At 37.9% G+C, this 25,891-nt stretch overlaps 1 protein-coding gene across 4 annotated transcripts in view; it reads right to left on the bottom strand.

Moving 5' to 3' along the window:
* Positions 1-25,891, bottom strand: part of BARD1 (BRCA1 associated RING domain 1) — a 170,378-nt gene that overhangs the window by 46,529 nt on the left and 97,958 nt on the right. For 3 of the 4 annotated variants that reach the window (XM_079924138.1, XM_079924139.1, XM_079924137.1), the window contains 3 exons: positions 18,927-18,983; positions 15,432-15,580; positions 1,737-2,698 (listed from right to left, as the gene is read on the bottom strand). In XM_079924138.1, coding sequence (XP_079780264.1) covers positions 1,737-2,698; positions 15,432-15,580; positions 18,927-18,983 — 1,168 coding nt within the window. Of the gene's footprint in view, positions 1-1,736; positions 2,699-15,431; positions 15,581-18,440; positions 18,854-18,926; positions 18,984-25,891 lie in introns of those variants that run through there. The other variant, XM_079924140.1, reaches the window with a different exon arrangement.

Raw genomic sequence — 25,891 nt, forward strand, 5'->3', positions numbered from 1 at the left:
AACTATGGACTGTAGGCCCGACACCTAATTTCATGTGTAAAGTTTTATTGGTTTACATATTATCTATGACTACTTTTGCACTAAAACAGAGTTGAATAGTTAAGACTATATTCCTACAAAGCCGAAAATATTTACTCTAATTGCCCCTTTAAGAAAGATGTGCCAAACCATGGCCTAGACTCTAGGTCCTAGAGATCCTCACTAATAAAGATAAATGATTCTTACGACTGAGTGAAAAATTCTCTACCAATGAAAGCAGATGCTTAACTGCTGCTCTGAAAATAATTCCCAGTAAGCAAAATGTAGAAACTAAAGCAGTCTACATGTATGTATTAGCCAGAAAAATGAACAAAAAATATTTATTATTATGCTAGCTACTTATATCTATGAAGCATTAATAACATTATGTTAGGATTATTATACATTATATATTATATAATACACACACAAACACATAGATATAAGTAAAACAAAGAGGACAAAAAATATAGTCTGCTTTTTAAAATCATGCTTTGAAAAAAATCAGACTAAAACGTAACCAGAGCCAACTCCAAAAATTCAAGTTGTTCATAGGGTACGAAATGCCTAGAAAGTAGTCATGTTGCAGGTTCTCCCCTTACTGGCATCAGGCGTAGAGATACTACGTTCATCATTTATTGGAAGATAAAGCAAGAAAAAAAAAGCGTTGGAAGAAACTCACTTTTGTGCTTTTCCCTTTCTCCACAGAAAAATACAGGAATCCCTGGACTCAATGCCTACTCCATGTTCTTCCCAGACATTTTATGTTGCTCACCAGCTTCATGTTCAGGGTCCCAAGGGGCTCTTTCCAGACCTCCCAAAGTTCCCCATCCATGCAAAGGACCCAAGGGTTTCCCAGTAAATTTACTGAAAGATCATAAAAGCTACACTAATTTAGTACTAATCTCTCCCATATTGTATTTTCATAACACTTGCATGAATTCACAGACCAAAGTCTATAAAGCTACGATGCTAACTGCTCCCCTCTACGTGCAGCACTTGCATCAATTTCAAAGATTAACCACTACAAGTACATACACCACATGCTCAGCAAACTAGCCAGGTTCCAAAAAACGAACACTGCCGCATCCCAGGTGTAGAGGCAATAAAGGTAACTCAGTGAATAGGCTAGGAAAAGGAATGGGCTGACTGTGGGCTCCAGAGAAGCCCCTTTGTGGTGAACCACAGGAGCCATTTCTGACAATCAAATTTCCAGGTCATTGGAGAAATGTACAGACCACGTCTCGCAACCTCCCAGATCCCGGCAGTACCCACTAGGAGTGTCAAAAATACAGAAGCTCATCCCCTCTCACACTGCCCCTGAGCTCTGAAGTTAGGTAATAAAGATGTGTTGCCAGCAGTAACTTGGCAAGTGTCTGTCTATATCCATAAAGCATGAGAAGAATGGGTAAACAAAATGGTGAAAACTGACAAAAAACATTATGCAATAGACAAAAATGAAAGCACTTGGCAAAGCTGAAGCTGAAATACGGAAATATTGGTTTTGTCCTGCAAGATCAAGCTCCTCAGGACTAGGGGCCACTGCTCTGACGTAGGGATACAGTCCCTATGAATTTCTGCTTCTCTGGTTCACAGGAAGTATCACATCTGCTTAGGTTAATTAGCCTAGTAATCTTATATCATTTTCCACAAACTCCAAAGAAGCTGTTTTATACTGGGTCTCATTCTGAAGTTGTATTTTCGAGTAAGCATCCTACCTTAATTGAAGCAATATGGAGCAAAGTCTCTCCTCGATGATTTCTTTTCATAGCCATAAGACTACTGGGCGATAGCTTCATTGCTGAGGGACTACACATCATTCGTCTGTAACTTGGACTATTCAGTGTAGAAGGGGGCGTACCTGGTGAAGGGCTAATGGATTCATCTAATATATTACTGTTTTTCCTCCTCACTGTGTCACCAACTTTAAGTTTCTTTGAAGGTGGTGAAGAACTTCCAGGCAATGGCATGTTTTTTGAGAGCACTGTTTGCTTAATAGAATTTCCACTGGTGCTCGGACTGCTGCTTCTACGTCTCTTAGAAACAGAACTGGAAAGTCTCTTGCGACGCCCACGTTTCCCATTATGACCTGATGGCAAGGATTTCTTAGATGTAAGATCGTTTTCACAGAGAGTCTTCTCAGGAGTCACTACTTCATTCCTGCTCTCAATTTCTGGAGACTCAATGTGCTCAGCCAATGGTAAAGAGACTTCAGTTAAGCTTCTAGAACATTCAGATTTTGTTATGGAGCCACTCACTAGTAAGTCTATTTTAGCATTTATCTGCGGACTAGCAATAACAGATGGTTGGCTACAGAAGGATACTAGCTTTTCCTTAAATTCCTCTTCGGAGTCAGGTTTACCGTCTTCTTTTTCTGCCTGTAAATTCCATTTTTGGTTGATTTCAGCCAAAGTTTTCTTTTTCTTTTTTTTTCCAGATTTTGTGGAAGCCTTCTTAGCTCTCTCAGAAACATCCACTGGAGGGCTTGTAGAGACAAATTCGTACATGGAGGCCTGCTGAGCATTTTCATCGTTTATCACAGGAGGATGAGTTTGCACTGAAACTTTACTCACAACATACCTGACCTTCTTACTTCGAGGACTAAACCACATTTTTATTGAATTCTTCTTGTATTCTGCATCACTAAATAAACTTTTCCTAGATGTTTCTTCTTTCACATCTGATAGGAAAAAGGAAAAGAAATCTGTTACACGACAATCTCTCCCATCTTGAGCTCCCAAAGAATTTTGTTGATAGTTCTCCTAAGGTGTATCACCTTTTATTTGTGTACTTCTTCCTTCCCTCCTAGATTTTGAACTCCCTGAAAGCAGATATCCTCGTTCAACAAATATTTACAGAATCCTACTTTATTTCAGACAATGTTCTAGTGGCTGGAGACACAGCAGGGAACAAAACACGGGAAAGACAAAATATACAAATAAATAAGTAGAACATACAGTCTGCTGTATGGTAGTGTTAAGAGCCACGGAGAAAAGCTATACTAAATAAATAAACAGACTGATAGGCAGGTATGAGATTTAATAAGCAGTAGTCAAAAAAAAATTAAGACATTAACTGATGCTTAATTTAAAAAAAGACTTTTGAAAATCAATCAATATAATTCACTGTATCAACAAACTAAAAGAAAACCATGTGACTTTTCTCAACAGATATAGAAAAAAGCAAAATCCAACATCCATCATTATTTTTAGAAAGGTTCAGCATTAGGGATAAAAGGAAACTTCTTCGACCTGATAAAGGACATCTACAAAACTACACACCGCTAGTACCATCCTTAATGAAGAAAGACTGGAACTACTGTTTTGTTCCTATTATCTTGTTCCTGTCATCAAGAACAAGGTGAAGATGTCTGCTCTCACCATCCCTATTCAGCGTCATACTGAAAGTCCTGGATAGCACACCAAGGTAAGAAAAAGATAATAAAAGGCACACAGATTGTAAAGGAAGATATAAAACTGTATCTATTCACAGCTGACTTGATTGGCTATATAGAATATCCCAGAGAATCTTTTTAAAAAACAAAACAGGTGACTGTAACAAGGTCATAGAATACAAGGTCAATGTACCAAGTTCAACTGCAACTGTATTTCTGTATACTAACAATGAACATGTAAACTGAAATTTTTAAAAAATCTGGTACTGTTTATAATAGTACCAAAAAAATACTTAAGTACAAGTCTAACAAAATATGTACAAGCTCTGATTGCTGAAAATTAACAATATTTATGAAAGAAATCCTATACAATTGGAAAGACATACCGTGTTCATGAACTGGAATACTCATTATTGTTAAGATGTCAATTCTCCCAGACAGATTTATAGACTGTAACATAATCCCAAGAAAATTCCAGTATGTTTTAAAAAAAAATAATAGACAAGCTAATCCTAAAATTTACATGGAAGAGCAAAGTAACTATAATGTGGAAAAGCAAAAGACCTGGATGGCCAACACAACACTGAAGAAGAACAAAGTTGAAAGGACTACGCTACCTGATTTCAACTTACTTCAGACAAAATGAATCTCGGGAATTAAAGATAATAGTCACAACTCTTCAGGTACCATCTAATGTAACCTCGAGCTATATAAACAAAAAACTAACGAGAATGAATGAACTATAACTATATACTCAAACATGCTCTTGAGCAAAAGAAGCCAGATATAAAAGAGTACATAGAAACGGCTGTAACTAATCTAACGTGTTAAGTCAGAACAGTGATCATCCCCATGGGGAAAGGAGTCAGTGACTGGAAACAGGCAATGAGAGGGGCTTCTAGAGTACTGTTTATTCTTCTGGGTAAGTTCAGTTTGTGAAAATTCATCAAGTTATACATTTACGATGTATGTGTTATATACTATATAAGAAAGTTTTTTAAAAAAATACGTATTTATAATCAGGAAATAAAACACAAAGATTCGTTAGAACTTTAAAAAAGAAAATAATCATTGTCCCTAATGACATTTTGTGAGTGAGCACTCTTTACACAAACACCTTGCTGCTTCAGCTAAGGTCATGAAGAAAGGCCTCTCTGAGGAGCTCACTTTTAAGTTGAGACCTAAATGACAAGAGGGAAGCAGTCACTTACGGATCTAGGAAAGTGTTTCCCAGGCAGAAGGCAGAGTAAGTGCCAAGGTCCTAAGATGGGAACCAGTTTAGCATATTCCATGGATAGCATGCCATTGTGGCTGGAACTTGGAGAAGGAGCAGAAAATGGAGGGAAATGAAGTCAGGCAGGTAAGCAGAAGCATTCTATAAAAAGCTCAGTCTCGGGGTTTTTTGCTGCTACTCCTCATTCCACTCACTTCTGAGGTGGGAGGGATCAGGACTTTATCTGCAGTCTCTCCCTTAATAATCATATATATACATAACATACACGCAGTTATTTATGTATACGCTGGCAACTCCAAATGTGTAAGTGCAGCCCAGACCTCTCCCCTGGACTCCAGGCTCCACTATTCAACTGCCTACTTAACGACTCTACCTGCATGTCTACTCCTAGTAAGTATCTCACACCAAGCATGACCAAAACTTGCTCCTCCTACAATTTTCCCATCTCAGTAAATGGCACATCCATCAGTCCGGCTGCCTTAGGACAAAACCCTTAAGAGTCAAACCTGTCTCTGTTCTCTCTCTCACATTCCATATATAAATTACAAGTTCTACCAGTTCTACCTGAAAAATACATCCAAAATCTGACTACTTTTTGCACCTCCACTCTTACCACCACAGTACCATACTGTCTCACTAGATTACTGCCCCACACTCCTTTGTCCTCTCCCTGACGATGTCTTTGCCTCCTCCGTTCTAAGTCGATTCTCAACACAGCAGTCAGTGGTCCTTTTATAACTGGTCAGATCCTGTCACTAAAACCCACCAAGGCTGTCAATCTGACTCTTAATAAAAGCCACAATTTTAGTCTAAAAGGCCAGAAATAACCAGACCCTCCATTTCCTTCCTGATCTCACCTGTTCTTTCCTTCCTCACCATTCCAGCCACTGGGCCTCCCTATTGTTCCTCAAACACAAGAGGTATGCTTCTGCCTCAAAGCCTTCACATTTGCTGACCCTTTGCTTAGAGACCTCTTCCCCAAATATCTGCATGGCTCACTCTCTCACCAACTACAGGTCATTGCTCAAAGGTCACATTTTTTTGTGAGATCATCCCTGACACTCTATTTAAATTTACAAATTCTCACCTCCTACTTATTTTACACCTCTTTTTGTGTCTTGTCTGTCTCATCCCATCAGAATATAAGCTCTAGGAAGGCAGAAGTTTGTATCTCTACCCTGCCATTCCCCAGTGTCTACTCAATGTCTAACACATAGTAGATGTTCAACCAATGCCTCCTGCTAAATAAATGAACTTAATGGGATCATACAACCCAGCTAAAGCAAGCTGGATCTCATTCAGACTCAATTCAGGAAGAAGAATGTTTTATGCTTTAGAATGATCACTCTGGCTGCTACTGAGAAGGAACTTTAGAAGAAAAGAATGGACACAGTGACCAGTTACATAGCTATCATCCACTAGAAAGATCACAGTGTCTCTGACGAGCACTGTAGCAGTAGAAATGGTAAAATACAAAACCTAAAAGGCTACTAATTAAACAAATAGGCAGGGGAGAGATGATAAAATGCTTAAAGCCCAGTAGCAAGAGGGCGTATGATACATTTCAGTAACTAAAAGACAACCAGTACACTTGCCTTGCAGAGAGAGCAAGGAATAAAGTGGTTTAAAGATGAAGACTATAAAGCGATAGTCAGACCGTGCAGATTCTAGCTGGCAATGTTAAAGACTTCGATACCTATGCTAAGAGCAATACAAAACCAATAAACTGCTTTATATGAATCAGGTGGCATGACTACACCTGTGTTTTTAAAAGATCCCTCTTGGCTTGAGTGTGGGAGAATAGGTCGGAAGAAGGCAAGAGTGGATGCAAGAATAATTATTAAGAGGCCGAAAGAGGAGTCTAAGTAGAAGACGACAGCCTGGGGAGGTGATAGTAGAAAAAGAAAGAAGTAGAATTATTTGAAAAATATTTAGGAGATAAGATTTACAGGATTTGGTGATGAAATGAATAAAGGAGAAGGTGACAAAAACAATTCATATGTTTCTGGCTTGCACCACTGAAGGCACCTAGAGAAAAAACACTGATGCTGGAAGAGACAGGCCGCCCGGGCTCCTGAACATCCCTACACACTCTTGCAGGATGTACCAAGAAGGCAAGGCCCTGGCTGCTTTGTACCCAGGCCATTGCTCAGGGCTGTGTTTGCAGCAAGCCACCGTGAGGGATGCAGTAGTGTCTCCCCAGGGGAAGAAAAGCTCCCCTATTTCTGCTTATTATAAAAACAGTCAGTTCCCCAAAGCTCAGAGCTCCTTTCCTATATCGCAACCCCCTGTACGTGCAGGAAGCCATGACAGGCCCTTTGCCAAGTATCATCAAAGATGCAGCACTGCACTGAGGAACTTCAGGGACAATGTGATAAAATATTTGCAAATTTTACACGTACATGCTCTTTCACAAAGCAACTTTACCTCCAGTAACCTATCTTACAAAATATACAAAATATTCATACATGTGCCTGAAAACATAGATGTGTTAATTGCAGCCATATTTGTAATAGCCCAAATTAGGAAAAAAGTCAGTGTTCACTCACCGGAAATCAGTTAACTATTGTTCATCAATTGGAAATCAGTTAACTATGCAGCATTTATATTACAAAATCTTATGTAGCCGTGATACATGTCAATTAACATGCAAACATCCTCAAGACACTTTAAGTGTAGCACAACCCTATTTACATTTTTAAAATTCTATTGTGTTTATGTCCAAATATTTTCATAAATTCATAAAAGAAAGACTAGGAAGGTTAAACAATGAAAACAGTACCTCTGAAAAAGATGTTGGGTTTTTTGGTTGGGGATAAAGGGTGAAGGGGGGACTTTCACACTTTACACACTTTTATATTGCTTAATCAGTTACTAAGAGAATGTTCTCTTATATTTCTTAGGTAAATTAAACAAATAGAAAATAAAATACATGAAGTTATATACCTAATTGGTGATAGAGCTGGCATTTGAATTCATGTTGCCACTAAGCAAACATCAAAAGTTTCACTAAGTACACACTATATGTGATATTGTGATTTACAAGAAATATGTATTTGGTCTTTGTCCACTGTCCCAGGCACATAGTTCCTAAAACCCTTGTAATTTCCTGTATGAACCACAGGGGCATCTTTTGTTATATTTAGTTGTGTTCCCAGTTCCCAAAATAGCTCCAATGAAAAAGGTGAAATGGGTGTCTTTTATTATTCATAACAAGCCCCATTTCAACCACACCTGAGTTTATGTTAATGAGGTGACTTTTGGAAAGCCCCTAATGATGGGGGCTTGTTGCCAAGGGAACCAAGCTGGATTATAGGGCTAGAAATTTTAGTCCCACCCCCTGACCTCCAGGAAGAGAGGATGGATTGAGGTTGAGCCAATCACCAATGGCCAATGATTTAATCAATCATATCTATGTAAAGAAGTCTCCATTAAAAAACCCCCAAAACAGGGTTAGAGAGCTTCCAGGTTGATGAACGTGTGAAGCTGCTGGGAGAGCGGCACACCCAGAGGGGGCATGGAAGCCCCTTACCCCTTCAACATACCTAGCCCTATGTATTTCTTCTGTCTGGCTGTTCCTGAGGTATATCCTTTTATAATAAACCAGTAATCTGGTAAGTAAAATGTTTTCCTGAATTCTGTGAGACACTTAGCAAATTATTCAAACCTGAGGAGTTGACGGGAGCTTCCAATCTATAGCCAGTCGGTCAGAAGCACAATCTGGACTTGAGACTGGCACCTGGGGTTGGGGGCGGGGAGTGGAGGCTGGGTCGGGGGGGCAGTCTTGTGGGACTCTTAACCTGTAAGATCTGACACTATCCCCAAGTGGACAGTGTCAGAACTGAGTAAACTGTAGACACCCAGCTGATGTCACAGGATGGCATGATGTGTGGAAAACCCACACATCTGGTGTCATAAGTGAAACAGTACTGTATGTAACACAGTAGTGTGAGTAGAGGAGACACAATGGAGAAGTGAGCCTTTTTCTACACACATATAGTATAATCTTTGTACGTATTGTATTTTTTCAGACCTACTGATCTTGCCTGTTAACAGATGCTCCAGAAAGAGTCAGTGATGAACTGTACAGTTTTCCCTTTCTGATTCTGGCAGTGATCCCTCTTCGGGCTCTCTTGCTTTGTTTTTGCCTTTAAGCCCATTCACTTTTCTTTAAAAAATATTCCCTTGAAATTCTCTTCTCTCGCCCCACACAGGCAGGTAAAACCCAGGTCAGCCCAGCACAGAGGTGTGCACATAAATCGTGCTCAGAAAACATTGATGAATTGATGAATAAATTATCTGATATCCTCTCTTAAATCCTGACAGGTATTGATACAAGGGAGGTTAGAATTCAATTTAAGGGCTAGAAGAAATCTGGAGGATCACCTGTCCAATTCTCTCATTTTAAATATGAGGCATTAAAGTTAAAAAGGAGAGGAAGGGAGTCTCCTAACTCCCAATTCAGTGCTCTTCTCTCCACACAAACTGGATTATCAAGAGGACATTTCAGGTATAAAAAAGAACACCAGAAAGGCAGGGAAACCAGAAAAAACACCATCACCATGACCACCACCACCTGACAGGATTGACAGTGGCTAACAAATAATTTCATATTGCCTGATACTCATTCTCCAAATTAACACAGACTGAATCTCCTATAACCAACTAGGACAACTGAAATATGTTTTGTCTTATTTTTTTAAAAAGAAGGAAAAAGGACATTATTTGAATCATGTTTTTCTCCTGAGAGGTCACTCCTCATTCAAGCTGAAGAGAACTCTGTATAACAGTTTTCTTACATTATGGAATCAAGAGAAAAATTTTAATGAACCAAGTTCTAACACTAAGTTACTTTAAGAAGAAAACCAACAGCCACCGGTACATCTTTCGCCTAAGGACTGGTAACAGCCACTGTGTAGGGAATAAGCGTGTCTGACATTACTACAGTGTTATAAAACATTGTCAAGTGTGCTCTTCCTACAAAGCTTTCATAGTTAAAAGAGACAACGTAATTTTAATTTCATTTTTCTTATTGTTTCTGGGAATACATTTCAACATTTCTCATGTCTTAAAATATTAGCAAAAGAAAAGGAAGTTATGAAATATCATTTTTTGAATTCCTTTTAGGTATTCTTTATTCACACAGAACACTTTATCAGTTTAAAATTATTAATACACAAGAGGATTAATAAACTAAAAGCTCAGATCTTCTCTAAAGTTCAAAATCTCTTTTGCCTATTCTTTCACCTCATGTTTCTTAAGTACAAAAGTCCTATCCTTATAAATAGATCTACCAAGTAAAAGACAGCACTTTAAACAGATAAGAAAAAATGAAACAGTGGATTTTGAAAAACAATTAGCATTTATCTCTGTAGAAATTTCAGAGATATGATCCCTGCCAAGCAAAAGAATTCAGTCAAACTCCACTCCACTCCAAAGAAGTTATCCCTTCCTTCTGGAAATGGAAAAGGAATGCACTGCACTGAAAAGTCAGTAAATGATAAACCCAGCTGGAAGGAGGAGTGGGTATCCGAATAAGAGCAGACCCTCTGACACCCTTTTACATCCGAACTGAACATCACCTGCTCAGAAAAGTGCTGTTAGGACAGGATCTTGGAAATAAAAACAATCAGAATGAGGATCCATTCACACAGACTTTATGTCTAAATTCAACAAGGTCTTTTCTCTGCAGTGACAAGTAGATTTCAAAACCAAGTCCTTTCCGACATAATCTCGAGACTAGAGAAAAGGTCAAAATGAAATGTTATCAAGATTACTTTTTAAGAAAGACTCAGGATTACAAAGTCTTAAAGGTTAATCCTCTGGTAGCCTGTAAAAACTCGTACTTGAGTTTTTAAAATTTATTATTAAACATAGATGATGACATTTTCAATTAAAAACAATGTCAAATTCTGAAGTCCTCAACACTTATAAAACTTCCAAAATGTAGAATTAGGCATTTTAAAGGAAAATTGAGGCTTGTAGGTAGTAACAACACACTCAATCAACTAAAAAATCTAAATCTAAAAAGACAACAAAACTTCAAACTCAGGAGCACATACTTCCTAACGTATAAAGGAGTAAATGCAGAGAGCATATATTTATGTAGTTTACATTGTACACAATAATCTCACTAGTCATCCAGTAATAAATTTACTTAAGAAGATTTTGATTATGCATCTTGTCCTAACTAAGCAAGAACCAGTACAGCAAGCATGATTTTAAGTTCTGGATTTTACACAGTATAACTAAGTTAAGACTGTAAAAAGCAAAATCACCACCACTGCTGGCATAAATCATACTACTAACAGCTACAACAGTTTTTACGGGTGAATGCTTCTAAGCATGATAAATTATCATACTCATTTCATGAAGAAAAATATTGGTCCTTCCTCTACATAGTAAATTTCCTAATGATGACATTTTTAAAAGAATTCTATTCTCTGAATTTAAATATTTCTGAGTACACCACAAAATATCGAGGAACAGACAACACACATGTTGCTAAGGAGCTGCTTAGCCAAGTGTTTTTCTTAAAATTTAGTAATAAACTAAAGAAAAGGGAGGCAATTAGAAAATGTGATTTAGCTATCATTAATCTACATCAAAGGATTATAATGATGTACACTGTGTGCCTTTCAAATTATTCTCTATTATAGGTTTCACAGCAGAAGTTGAGAAAACTCTTTGACAAACTAGCCCCTTATTAAAAATCAAAGGAAAGTACTTTGCTACCATCTGTGCAACATTAACACCTTCACTAAAGAGTGATTATTTTGTAAGTTAAGAAGTATTCAGTTCTATTTAAAACAAAACAACAGCGACACAGCTATTCAAATGCTCATCTTCATCTATTATAAAAAAGTCATAGCATATATGAAACACTATGTAATTTGCTACAGAAAGACCAGGATCTCTCCCAAACCAGAAAACAGAAGGGAAAGTTGGGATCCTATGAAAGCATAATCAAAGCATTTTTTTTAATGTCACCAACACCAACATATGCTTCACAAAACCTAACCAGCACCTGCAAGGTCTGATTTAATATGATAGGGGGCAAGAGAAAATAAAAACTTTTAAATTTAACGCCACTGGTAGAAAGCACACTACATTTTAAAGAGTAAGGTAAAATTATCCATAAATGGTTGTCAGAAAAATTTATGACAGACAACCTCTTCTCTTTAAAGTACACTGAACCAAGAAAAATTTCTTCAAGTATTTAGAAGTTCATTTGAGAAAGTATTACTGTAAATCAAGCTTCTTTATCTCCAGTACACTATATACTATGTCCACCATTTAACAAGTTCTCCCTAATTACCCATCTTAATGATAGTAATTATATATTTTATAGTAAATGAAAGTAACAAGGTTCATTTGGAAGATGAATTGTGAACTACAGGTTTAAAAAAATAAATATAGAAAATGTGGGAGATGTCCAACCATTCCGCTTAATTCATCATCTTCAGCACTTGACTGTTTAACAGAACCATATGATTTTGGAGCTAGAACTCAGGAATCACTTAATCTAATACCTTTATTTTATAATGATATCATTTTCCAATTTCCTCATTATAAAGAGGATCAACCATTACTCGTCCCCAACTATTAGCTCCCTCTACGCACTCACCTAGTTTGCCTTATACTTTAGTTTTAGAAGTACTTGCTAGATAATAAACTAACATAAAGGTATATATACATGAAATATATTGAACAGATAAACTATAAGGAACCAAGGGATATACCCAGAGAAAACACCTCAAATGCCCTTCAAGGCTAAATTTGTTTTGGGGGACCTTAGGAGGAAAAGTTGATAACAATGCAACTTACAATAAGTAGAAAACACTTTGTACCATGGAAATTACAGATCCAGATAGAAAAGTATATGTTTATACTCTAGACTTATTTCATCTTCTCTAAATGTAGCAAAGGAGGATGTCACCATTATAAAATGGATTATTGAAATCAAAACCTAAGAGTTTGTTTTAAAAATTGTTTTAATTAAGTCTAGTCTCTAGGATATGAATTAGTCTTAACGCTGCCAATTTTTCTCCAACACAATTCAACAAGTAAAACAAATGCCCATACTTCTAACAAAAGCACCGTCTTAAATGATAAAACAATAAGCAAGAAACTGACAGCATGACCACCCTGCTTAACCTAGGCCCTCAATTTCCTCACCTACAGAATAAAGATCCTAAAATTCTGATTATAGGTTAGGCAATCAGTGAAATTTCAATTCATCTTAAAATAAGTAAACTATTAAAGCCAGCACAGCTAAAGTCTGGTAATGACTAAATGTAATTATTATTCATTATAATAAGGAAAATGAACACAAAATGGCCTTTGGAAAGTGAATCACCATAATTCTCTCCCCAAACTCCACCTCTCCTCTGAGATGAGAAAGACAGCATTCCAAAAGGCCTCAGGTCCCACACAAAAGCTTGTTCTCAACTCAGCAATTTTCCTAAATATCTTTTTTAATGATGAAATCTTAAGGCATTTCATATTCCATGGTCCACAAAATATGAAAACCATACTGATAATTCAAACATCACTAACTACAGTAAAATTTCTTGAGGAGTCATCTAATTCTTTGCACCACATGGTACGCAGTACCCCGGCATGCGATAACTGACTACAATCAACCCACTGAAGGTTATTCTGCTCCCCCATTATCACCATTAAAAATGTCACATTACTTGTTTATGGGTTAAACTATGTCCCTCCCAAAATTCATATATTGAAGTCCTAATCCCATTACCTCAGAACATAACCTTATTTGGAAACAAGGTCATTGCAGATATAATTGGTAAAGATGAGGAAAGTGGGGCTCTATGCAATATGAATGGTGTCCCTACAAAAAAGGGAAATTTGACACAAACATGCATACATGCATACCATGTGAACATGAAGACCGCCTTCTACAAGCCAAGGAGAGGCCTGGAACACACACCTCCCTCACAGACCTCAAAGTAACCAAACTCACCTAGCCCTTGATTTAGAACTTTCGCCTTCAGAACTGTGAGACAATAAATGTCTGTTGATAAGCTACCCAGTCTGTGGTACTTGCTTACAGCAGCCCTAGCAAGCTAATATATTACTCTACAGCAACTGAAGAAGAATGAAACATCATGACAGCCACAGACAAAATATAGATAGCACCCAAATTTCAATGCATGGCCAACATTCCTAACAGACCACACATCTTAAAGAATCTGAGGAAAGCCACTTTCACATAGACATGAACCTTTTTCATATTGTACACTTAATTCAAGAGACTCGCTAATTCACCCCGGCCCCAAGCCCCAACACTGCTAAAAATGCATGGACTCTTTTTTTTTTTTTTTTTTTTTTGCGGTACGCGGGCCTCTCACTGTTGTGGCCTCTCCTGTTGCGGAGCACAGGCTCAGCGGCCATAGCTCACGGGCCTAGCCGCTCCGCGGCATGTGGGATCTTCCCAGACCGGGGCACGAACCCGTGTCCCCTGCATCAGCAGGCGGACTCTCAACCACTGTGCCAACAGGGAAGCCCTAAAAATGCATGGACTCTTAATTAACAACTCCTGTTTTAATCAATGGTAAGGGGGTGGGGGGAGGGGTAACAGATCATACACTAATCTGTTTTAAACAGAAAATAAAACACTGTCAGCACTGGCTTTGATAAAGAAGGAAAACATTACAGATGAACTAATAAAACTTTTCTTCACTGTGCTCTTAAAGAGGTTTACTACATATTATTTTTTTAAAGTACTTTTTAAAACATGTGCATTTATAATTACATCTGAAAATCAGTAAAACTTTATCACCATAGCACATTTTGTCATGAAAGGATGGGGTCTAATACAAAAATCAGAAAACTAGACGAAGAAAACTTTTCTTAGGTAAACTGCAATTTAAATTCTTCTCAGAAATATGGACCTGGTCAATACGACTCAAAGTAGTTGCCTTATTTATTTTGCCCAATCAACTTCACCTTTAGTAGCTGACAATAACACATCATGTTGGAAAACTAAGATCAAAAGTTTTCAAAACAGAAATTCAACCATTTTATATGAGCTTTATCAATCTTTCATGGTATCCTGCCAGTCAAGAAAAGGTTCTCCCATAAACACAAGCTAAAATGATGGTATCTGGCCAATAAAAAGACAATTTCAATCTGATTATGAAGATTCAAAAAAACTTTACTTGCTTTCCACAGCTAATTAGTTCTCAGCGGAAAGCACAATGGGAAAATATATAGTTAATACACAGAGTGTAAGAACAATTTGAAAAACATTAACCTCCATTTAAATAGAAAAGAAAATGGATATTAGAGTTTTGCTCTTTCAAAACTGTGCAAAATTAATCTAACTAATTTGTAGAAAAGTGATACCCAAAAGGTTGTGTTCTATCTTGTGAAATAATAGTTAACTGAGTTTAAGGACAAAATCACTATTCCATATATATTATACAGAAATTATTATAACTGTAAAAAGCAAGTAGTATAGATGGTGAAAAAGTCTCTGGACTGACAATCAGAAGAAACGGGCTCTATTTCTCCTGCTCCTGGTACTAACTGCATGTGTGACTTCAGGCAAGATCATTTAACCTCTCTGGACCCTGGTTTCTCATCTATAAAATAAGGGAGTCAGACCTAATTACCTCTAAGGTATCTGTCACCTCTCAAAATGATTCCTAACACTATAAATCTTAACATCTGAAATATGTCATTCATATTTTACATACTTTATGAAATCAATATGAATTTATCAGTTATTTAACTAAGAGAGACAGTGAAATTTCTCACCTGAAAAATCAGTGTCATGTAGCAAATTTCGAAGCTTACTACAAAGCTGGATCATGTTGTCCAATTGTCTATTTATCTTCACATCTTGTATCCAGGCTGGGGTGTAACACACTGGACATGCGGTTCCAATGCAGTCACTTACACAATTACTTAAAAAGGATCAAAAAATATATAGATATCAATACATTCAGCAGGATCTGAATTGAAAAAAATGAAGTTTGAACTGAAGTAAATGAAGCAGAGGCTGTTCTAATAAACAATGGTCAATTATAAAATATTAGTTAAAACAGTGTTTTTGAAAGAGTATGACACTGACACACAAGCACACACACACCACATCTAAATCTAAAGTTGCTTATGTAGTTTGCTATGTAGACACTACACTTGGCCAGACAATAGTCTGCATACTTTTTCCCTGCAAATAAATCTATAGTTTCTAAAGAGTAAGAGTACAGAGGGAGATATAAAAAAATATTTAGTACCTAATGCATGTAAGCCGTGCATCTCAACCTTTCCTACTCTAAAGCTAACACTGTGCTTCATGGAGATACCTAAAATTACTGCAAAGAAATGGGGAAAGGTGTTTTTTCTTTTATTTTTGTACAAGTATCCAAAGGCTTTAGTTTTTGAGAAAAGTGTTTGGTTCTTTCAGGTACTTTTACAACCTGTAAACTCAATTAAATTACCTCGGGTTATATGTCCAAGAGTTAGTCTCATAGTTAGAAAGGTTTTTCCTAACTTTGGGGGTTACAAACCCTTTGTGACTCTGACGAAGATGTGCACGAGCATTTGTTCACAATCCCCCCTGAAGCCTATCTGTGAATCCTGAAATAAGAAAGCTCTAAATCCACACCTCCCTTAGCTTCACCAGATGGGCTCTAGCAGGACTGGGTAATATAACAGTCGTAAAAGCCACATCTCCTCCAAACACTACATCCCTTTTCATGTAACCCTCTCGTTTGTAGGGCCAGAGGATTCTTACAGTGGAGCCCCCTTCAAAATATGTAACCTGTCTTCTACTCAGCAAAATAAAGAAAGCTGCAAAAATGTAAAAGCAGTGCCACTCTTCTATTTTTTCTTTAGTTTGCAAAATAGTTATTTCTCCTTAAAAAGTGTTATTTATGTTATTATGTAATGGGTTTTTTATTGTTGTTTTTAAATGAATTAGTATTTTTTAAATGTCTCAGTTTTATATGGGAAACCCTAATTCTTGGCATCATATAATAAAAATGAACCAAACTACACTGAATCAATTCTTTCCTCTGTTCACATACAGATGACCATTTTCTCTTTTAAGATGTTCTCATGCCTCCCTTAATCTTTCTTTTGCCATTTGAAGTCACAGACCCCTTTAGAATCCAATTAAATGTATGGAACACACACACATACACAAGCTTTACATACAATTTCATTACATACAATTTCAAGTTTGTTATGCTCCAGATTTGTCACTAATCTATTATATACAGTGAGTACAACCCCTGAAACAAATCTGCTTGCTTCAGAGTGGAGACAGGGAGCGGCCAAAATTTTATACAGGAATAATGGGAGGCCTCTTGGAGGAGGTAATATCTGAGCTGAAATGGAACTGATGAAAAGCTAGCCTCACAAAAATCTGGCAGAAGTACATTCTAGATGGAAGAAATAATAAGTGCAAAAGTCCTGGGGCAGGAGTGAGTCTGATGTGTTTAATACACTAAAAGAAGAAGGTGGCTGAACAGTGTGAGCCAGAGGGATGTGCGGTCCGAGAGGCAGGCAAGGACTGGGCCCTGCACAGGGTCTCGTGGGCCTCAGAGCAGAGTCTGGATTTCATTCTAATTGTAATAGGAAGTCACTGAAGGACTTTAAGAGCCGTAATGATACAAACGTGATTTACATTTTCAAAAGATCTCCTGTGAGATCACCCACAAGAACGTAGAAAATGGGGAAGCAAACCAGCTATGAACTAGTCTGAGGAGAAATAATTTGATGGTGGCTTGGACCAAAGTATAAACAGTAGTAAATATAGAGAAAAGTGGGAAAGTTCAAGATTTAGGGCACATTTTGAGGTGAAACTGACAGAACTTAATGACGTGGGATAAGGAAGTAAAATAGCAACCAGGTATGACTACTGGTTTTCGCTTTGAGCAACTTTGATACCATTTATTCCAGTGGCACCAGTTACTGCTATGAAGATTACCGAGGCAGGAACAGGGTAAAGGGGAGGACGATCAACAGATCTGCTCTGAACATATCAAGTCTGAAATCCCATTTCGTCATCCAGATGGAGACGTCAGGTAGGCAATAGATACTATTTCCTACCCCATCCTCCTGCTGGATATGCCCTATGTAACAGACCTATGTTTCTAGAAACAAAATTGGGACCCCAAGCATAGGTGCCCTCCACACACCCCCAGCCCACTGAAGTCATACAGTAAATTACTTCCACATGTGCTTAAACTTCATATTGCAGTCTGTGCATGCCGGATAATCACAGTCATAACTTGAAATAATTAAAAGATTGATTCAAAGGAGGATATATTAACCCTGTCTCAGACAATTGAACTATGACATTCACTCCTTTAATTGATTCCTACTGAGTAAGAAATAAGATGAAATGAAAACCTAATATACTAACCTCTCAGCCAGGGCTTTAATGGGTATAATTTTATAATAACTGTTATGGCTTAAATTGTGTCCCAGCAAAAGATGCTGAAGTCTTAAACCCGAAGACCTGTGAATGTGATCTTATTTGGAAATAGGGTCTTTGTAAATGATCAAGTTAAGATGAGACCATCAGGGTGAGTACCCTAATCCAATATAATGGGTATTTTATAAAAAGAGGAAATTTGGACACAAAGACAAACACGCACACAAGGGAGACTGCCATGTGGACATGAAGGCTAAGATGAGAGTGATGTATCTATATAAGCCAAGGAAAATGTCAGAATCCAAAGATTCTCCGCCAGAAGGTAGGAGAGAGGCATGGCACAGATTTTCCCTCATCGCCCTCAGAAGGAACCAACCTACCTGACACCTCGCTGTCACACTTCTAGCCTCCAGAACTGTGAGACAATAATTTCTGTTGCTCTAAGCCACCCAGTTTTTGGTACTTTGTTATGGCAGCCCTAGGAAACTAATCCAGTAACGATAAGAACTAAAGTTTCACAATTTGCAAAGTCTGGATTCAAAACTAACTGGAAAAATAAGAGAGACATATTTGAATTATACAACAGATATTAATTTTTCCCCAAAACTTAGCAAAGTCACTTACTAAGCTTTGTAACTGTCAACAAGTCATCCTCTTTGAGCTTTTAGTTTCTGATTTGTAAATTAAGACAGTTGAAAGGACCAAAATGAGATAATGTACAGTAAGTCACTGCAATCTATGAGAGTTACACAACATAAGGTAATACTAGTATCAACATGATTGCATGACTATTACCTAGTAAAAAACATAGTTACACTAAATGTGTGTGTATGTGTGTATAGCTATCATAAACCATAATTACTTACCTACAGAAGATGTGCTCACATCCTCCTAAACACACAGGGTCCCTCAGAATATTAGTGCTGTTTGAAGAAAGAAAAATAATCAAGACTTAGGTCGTTGTTAGATAAACATTTTTTACTCAACATTTCACAAGTCCAAGGCCCAACACGACCATATTTCTTTCTCAAAACAGAAGATATTAAGGGTGTATTCATTTGAAAGGTTGCTACTCCCTGATTAAATATTGTCTCATCACACACCTGCTGAATTCAAATAGCAACTACCAAACTCAGTACAAATTATAACACTTTTTATAATGCATATACTGTGAAATCATAGAAAGAAGCAACTTTGTTCAGTGTCTCTGAACCTCTTACAGGCAAAACCAACCACTGGCTGCTTCTTTCAACTAATGATTCAAAGTGTAGACCATAAATCTCAAAATCAGACCCACAAGTAGAATGACTATGTAGTGTATTGTCCAAATGAGAACACTTCTGAGAGTGAAGGGGATAACTAGATAGAACAGCAGGACTGCCACAGAAAAATAGGACATCTGGTCACTTTGACCATAAGAATTTATCGTTTCCCATTAAAAAAAAAAAAATTTGGTTTCCGGTTGTTGTCAAGTACCCACCAATTTTCTACAGATGTCTTATCAAAAATGCAGCCATTCTTTCACTTTACAGGAAGTTGTTTGTTTTCTTTAAAGCAACTGCAAATGGGAATCATTAGGCTGGCTGTCTGCAGACAATTAAGTATTCCCAACGTTTCTATCAAAAAACACCTGCTAAGTTTGATAATCCTAAGAAGGTAATGCTACTTAACTAATAAACACATATCAAGTCATTATATTCAGAGGGCGTAATGAGGCACGAGCAAACAGGAGAAGTAAAGCTTTTAAAGAACGAACATCTTTTGTGCTTGGTTTATTATACTAACCCTAGGACCTGTAGGTATTTACACCAATATTATCCAATTACCTCTGTACACATACCATATATCAATAAAAACAGTTTTCCACACTTCTTGAAAGATCAAAAGTATCACACTGCACATTTTAATAGATATGAACATTAAAGTGAAATTGAGCTTTCAGAAAGAGTGCTAAAAACAGAGCACACCCACAATGTTATACTCAAGATATCGAAAATGGGGCTCACTGACATTATAAAACCCATCACTTTTTAAAAACCCAGAATATCTGATTTTTCTATCACACTACATAGAACACGGTGATAAAAATATGACTTGTGATGTGCCAGCCACTTCTGTGATTCTGGCAGTTCAGATGACCCTTACTACAATGCGTATGCTGGTCCTGTAATTTTTGTTCATTACTTGACCTACCAAACCTAACCCCTGATCTCGAATCAAGTGTGCTGAATTCTACTTCATTACGAGCTCTGCCTCTAAGATCCCAAAAGTGGTGTGATCTCACTCCCTCCTATCATAATATCCCGCTTCTCTTTTATCCCATCACCCTGACCAAACCTCCATATTCAGGTTGTTTTCCACATGGAAAGACTTCCATTCAGTATTAGCTCCTTGGATTCCCTACCAGCCCAGGCCACAGAGCTAACTTGTTCTGGGCCATCTTCACCACCACCCTAATTCTACTAACCTCTTAGACACTCAAGGATGCCAATCTATTGATACAATGCTAGACAGGCTCCCCAGTCCACTCCCGTGCCTGCTCTCAGGCTCTGAATAACCATTACAAAAAGACAGGAAGATATACACACTTGTCTCTATAAACTCATTTGGTAGTGTCCTCACCTTTGTATCTCTACCAAAGTGATGTAGTAGACGTTCTGTGGGTAAACAAATGAATAGACGGCTATACAAAACAATCCCCAGGCTCTAAATCCCATTAACCTTACTGAAGGCAAGCAGTGTGAGCTTTTCACCACCAGACTCATTCCTACCTCTCCACCCGTAATCTTACCCCTCCCTCCAGGCTCAGAGGAAAAGAACTCCTTCAGTCATTCTTCCTTCGTAAAATGTGCTGCTCTATTGTCCTTAGATCCCTTAACTTCTCTGCTTTCTAACAGTCTATTCTCATCACTACAGTCACCTTTCATCTTCCATCTGTATCCAAACATGGAAAGGTAATCTCTCCTGCAAACTAAAACAAACAAAAAACCCTTTAGACCAGCAGTCCCCAACCTTTTTGGCATCAGGGACTGGTTTCATGGAAGACAATTTTTCCATGGACGGGGGGCGGGGTGGGCACGGCAGGACAGAATCAGGCAGTAATGCCAGGGATGGTTCAGGTGGTAACGCAGGCGATGGGGAGCGAGGCAGATGAAGACTTGCTCCTGCTGTGCGGCCTGTCTCCTAACAGGCCACGGACCGGGGCTTGGGGACCCCAGCGTTATACCGTGCCCCCCACTGTACCGTCTGCCCCAACTCCTCCCTTTCTTGCTGATGTAAGTTCTGGTAAGTCCTCTGTAGGTGCTCTGTACCAGCTAACTCCATCTCCTTTCCTTCCTAGCTTTAATTCCCACCACTCTGCTCAAACTGCTCACCAAAGCATCTTTTGGTCCTCTTTCTCCCTGACCCTCTGTGAAATAACATCGACCTCACCTTCTTTCCTAAAACCTTCCCTTCCACTGAGTTTTAATTTCCTTATAGCACATTTATGTGCTGATTTCAGCTCGTTCTTAGCTGCTTCTTTTCCCATCTCTCCATGTAGGTTTACCCCCAGGATGCAGTCCACAGCCTTCTGGCTTTCTCTGCCAATACCTGACTCAGTGCCTTGATTCTATTTCTAAACTTAAATTTCCATCCTAAGATGACTCTGTACCCCTTGATCTATAGTTCTTACCCTTCACCCTAGCAACAAGATGCTACAGTGCAAGTAGCAATGAATCTAGTACTACAAATAATTGATCAACTGTACTAATTATTCTAATTAGTGACCTAGAAAATACTTTTTATTGCTGTTAATAGATGAGAAAAGACACTGGGAGAGTGAATGAAAAGTATGTGCACACACGTGCTGGGAGAAGGAGCAGAGAGAGGAGTGTTATAGCCAAAGCTGGGAGACGGTAGTGCCAAGTTCAAAAGAATTTTAATGGAAGAGCTCAAAGGATAGGTACACTGCACAGAGGGTGGCACAAATCTTTGTCAAAGCGAGACTTTCTGAAAATGTCTAGAGCTTAGCTGAGAAGACACTCTGGAATAAAAGAATTCTTATTACAACCAGACAGTATCTATCAAAATTTTAAATGTACCAAACTTTAACTCAACTATCCTACTACAAGGAATTTATTCTTCAGATAATCTCAGATGCTTGAAAAATTGAAATTTCAAAACACTAAAGATATCTATCTAAACAAAATACCAAAAGCTTCCAGGAACTAAGAAATAATAAAATGTCAAATACATGTGTGTGTGTGTATAAATATATATATATATATATTTTTTTTTAAGGATTCAGAATAGCGTAAGACATCTCACGGGTGACAAGGAAAAAACATTTGGCCTTCACAGTAATGAATGAAAATTATTTTGTACTTTGAATTCTATATCCAGTCATCTTCCATAGTAGAAAGTTGATCACTGGTAAAAAAAAAAAAAAAACTCACCTTTCAGAGTAGGAAGTTAACAAAAAATGTCTAAAATGGAAAAAAAAATCTAGAACTAGCAATAGAAACACATTTCGTAATCTGGAAATTAAAGAATAAAAAGAGATGAAAGAGGTTGTATCTGGAGTATAGAACTCAAGGGTGATAAGGGATGAGGCAAAATAATGTTTTCATTATAATATTTGTCCTATTGACTTTGTCAACTGTGTTCACGCATAATTCTAATAAAAAAATTTTAATGTAAAGGCACATGGACAAGGATATTCACTCCAGCATAAGTCTTGTGTTTATTACAGCACAAGACTGGAAATGATCTAAATTTCTACCAAGGAAATGGTTAAATAAATCATGATACGTCTACCTGATGACCGGTACCCTCTCATCTGAGGTACAAACATAGAGAACCTCTTAAAGGATACACAAGAAACTGATCAGAGTGGGTTCTTGAAGAAGATTCAGACATACCTGTCATTCATTTAACAAATATTTAACAACCGTATATCATGTTATTTTAATTCTTTGGCATATACATGTATTACTTTCAATTTTTAAAAACTTAAAAAGTTCTTCACAGTCTGGTTACTCCAAAGCCAGGCAACCTTTGTTCTCACTGCTCCTCAACAAAAACTGCTCTTATCAGGCCAGTCAGTGTCTGTAACATTTATCAAACACCTTATGACCAATTCCAAGTCTAGTGCTGCTCAGACTGTCCCCAGCCTAGAATATACTTCCTCCTCCCACAAAACTATTCAAGCCGAACACATTTTCCAAATACCATCCAGGATGATACAATAAAAATGACACTAAACAAAGAAGCACAATTTCTTGGAATTTAGTTTCCATGCCATCACTCGTGCAGAATCTGTACCCTGCAGCAGACACATATAAAGGACACAAAATTGACTGCATTACAGTCTTTCCTAAGGGGCTTACAATCTAGCTGGGTAGTTTTATAAGCCAAGTTAACATACGACTTAAGTACAAAATGCTCTAAAGTTCCAGAGATGGCATCAAGCTGGGGCTCTGGAAATCAATGTTGAAAACTAAGTATTTTGTATTTTATCTGCCTGATTCTTTCTTTCCTTCTTCTTCTTTTTTTTTTTAAGTCTCCAAATAGATTGTAGTCCTACAGACAAGAGATCCTGACTTTCACTTCTTCAGAGCTCCCCAATACACCATTACCTACCTAGCATGGTGCTATGCGAACAGCAGGATTTCAATAAATCCTTAGTGAACGAACTAAGTGGAAGACTACATACAAAATGCATTTATATTAACAATTCTATTTTATCCTTACCCTATTTTTTGTTTGATATACATATATATTAGAAGGAAAAAAAATCCAGAAGAATAACAAAAGACATTTGCATGGTAACAGGACTTCTGTACCTTGAAAATTCAGCTACTTTATTTTTTTCCATCTGCAGTCATACTTCTGTTACTTTACATGTAGTTCATTTGGAAAGACCGGTACAGTCAGAGGATTATAACTTAGGGAAGAACTAAATAGGGAAAACAAACTTTTTTTTTCTTTTTAAAGGTCCTATTGAGAGAAAATTTTCTTTGCAAAGAAGAAAAGGAAAGTAAATTCAGTTGCGATTACAATACAGAGGGAGACCTATTTCTTAACTGAATGACTCCCTAAGCTTCCATGAGATATCAACTGCTATTTAATATTAGGCAAGATAGCTACTACAACGCTCTTGCGTTTTAGAAAATTCCCATGCTATTTTTAGGTGTGGACCAACACATTTAACACCAAAATGCAGAGGCTCCCCAAGCCAATTAAACAATTGGCTTTATTTTTCTTGAGGAGAATAAATAAAATTGTTAACAAGTCAGGGATATGGATAATGACATGAAAGCATCTTATTTTGTATAGTTATTCTGTATGCCATATTAAAGTAAATCATATGAGAAAAACAGTAACTCATGTCTAATTGTTCAGTGTCAATAAATACTGAATAAATCAATGAGTCAAATATTCCCAAAATCAAAGGGGTAATAGAATTCTATCTATTAATGACTATAATAGAATCTACTATTAGGAGACAGATAAGCCACAGAGAATATCATGTATACCCAGCTCAAACAGTTTAGGTTATTTTGTCTTCTATATTCCCTTTCCTCCAAAGCAAAACAGTATCTAAGTAATTGCTGATATTCCTGTCCTTAAAGCATCACTTCCTCCACCCGATGTTCAAATATTGAGTTTCCAGGCTCAGACATAGGCATTCACCTTTATACCCTCTTCCCAGCCCACTTCCAGAAGTATGCCTTCAATTGCCACATATAGGTAGATAACTTTCAAATTTGCCCTCCACCCTGAAAACTGTCCTCTGGGCCCCCAGACCTGCATAACAGTAACTTCACTTGTAATTCCATCTCCTCTGCTATGGAGGACAGTACTAAAGGGTGCTCAGTGTGTCTGTCTGGTAAGTCTCCCTGGCAGTCCCAAGCCCTATATAACACCAGGCATGTGTAGCCTGTAACAGGACTGTGCATGTCGTGGTTCTAGCTCTAAATCCCAGGGGGAAAGACCTGCACCTTCTACATCTCCCCTGAAAATTTAGTCACTGTTTACTACCAGGAACCTGTGGAGGATTCTTGGCAATTCAAATGAATTAACCAGGTCCTCTGGTATTTCCACCTGCAATGTGACCCTAACTTAACCTAAATTTTCATGTCTTAATTTAACAAACACTAAGAAACTATGTGTCCAGCACTGTGACTGCAAATGTGAACCTGTCTTTATGAAATGTGCAGTATAACTGAAGGAGACAGGTGTCAATCAAAGAATAAAAATACCACAAAAGTAAATAAATCCCATAATTTGGAGGGACATATGATACGTGAACACTAATGATTTGTGCCCTTTTCTATGTGTATGTCAAACTTCACTAAAAAGTTTTGGGGTTTTTTTTGCGGTACGTGGGCCTCTCACTGCCGTGGCCCCTTCCGTTGCGGAGCACAGGCTCCGGATGCGCAGGCTCAGCGGCCATGGCTCACGGGCCCAGCCGCTCCGCGGCCTGTGAGATCTTCCCGGACCGGGGCACGAACCCGTGTCCCCTGCATCGGCAGGCAGACTCTCAACCACTGCGCCACCAGGGAAGCCCTAAAAAGTTTTAAACAATGTTCTGCATCCAAAAGACACTAATAATTCCAGAGTCTGTGAATTGGACAGAGCCTGAAAGATCAATTCATCCATTTTCCTCGTTTTACATATGAGGACACCGGCGTCCCAGGAAAGTTACACAAATTGCTCTCCTCAGGTAGTAACTATGTGAAACAATGTTAAGCTTCTAATCCCTAGGATCTGACCTTGTCTTTAACACTGCCCACCTGACTCACTCCCCCTCTATTCTACATACTTTTTAGCATATTTTTATTTGCTA

This window comes from Stenella coeruleoalba (genome assembly GCF_951394435.1).
Source record: "Stenella coeruleoalba genome assembly, chromosome: 6".
NCBI lineage: Eukaryota > Metazoa > Chordata > Mammalia > Artiodactyla > Delphinidae > Stenella > Stenella coeruleoalba.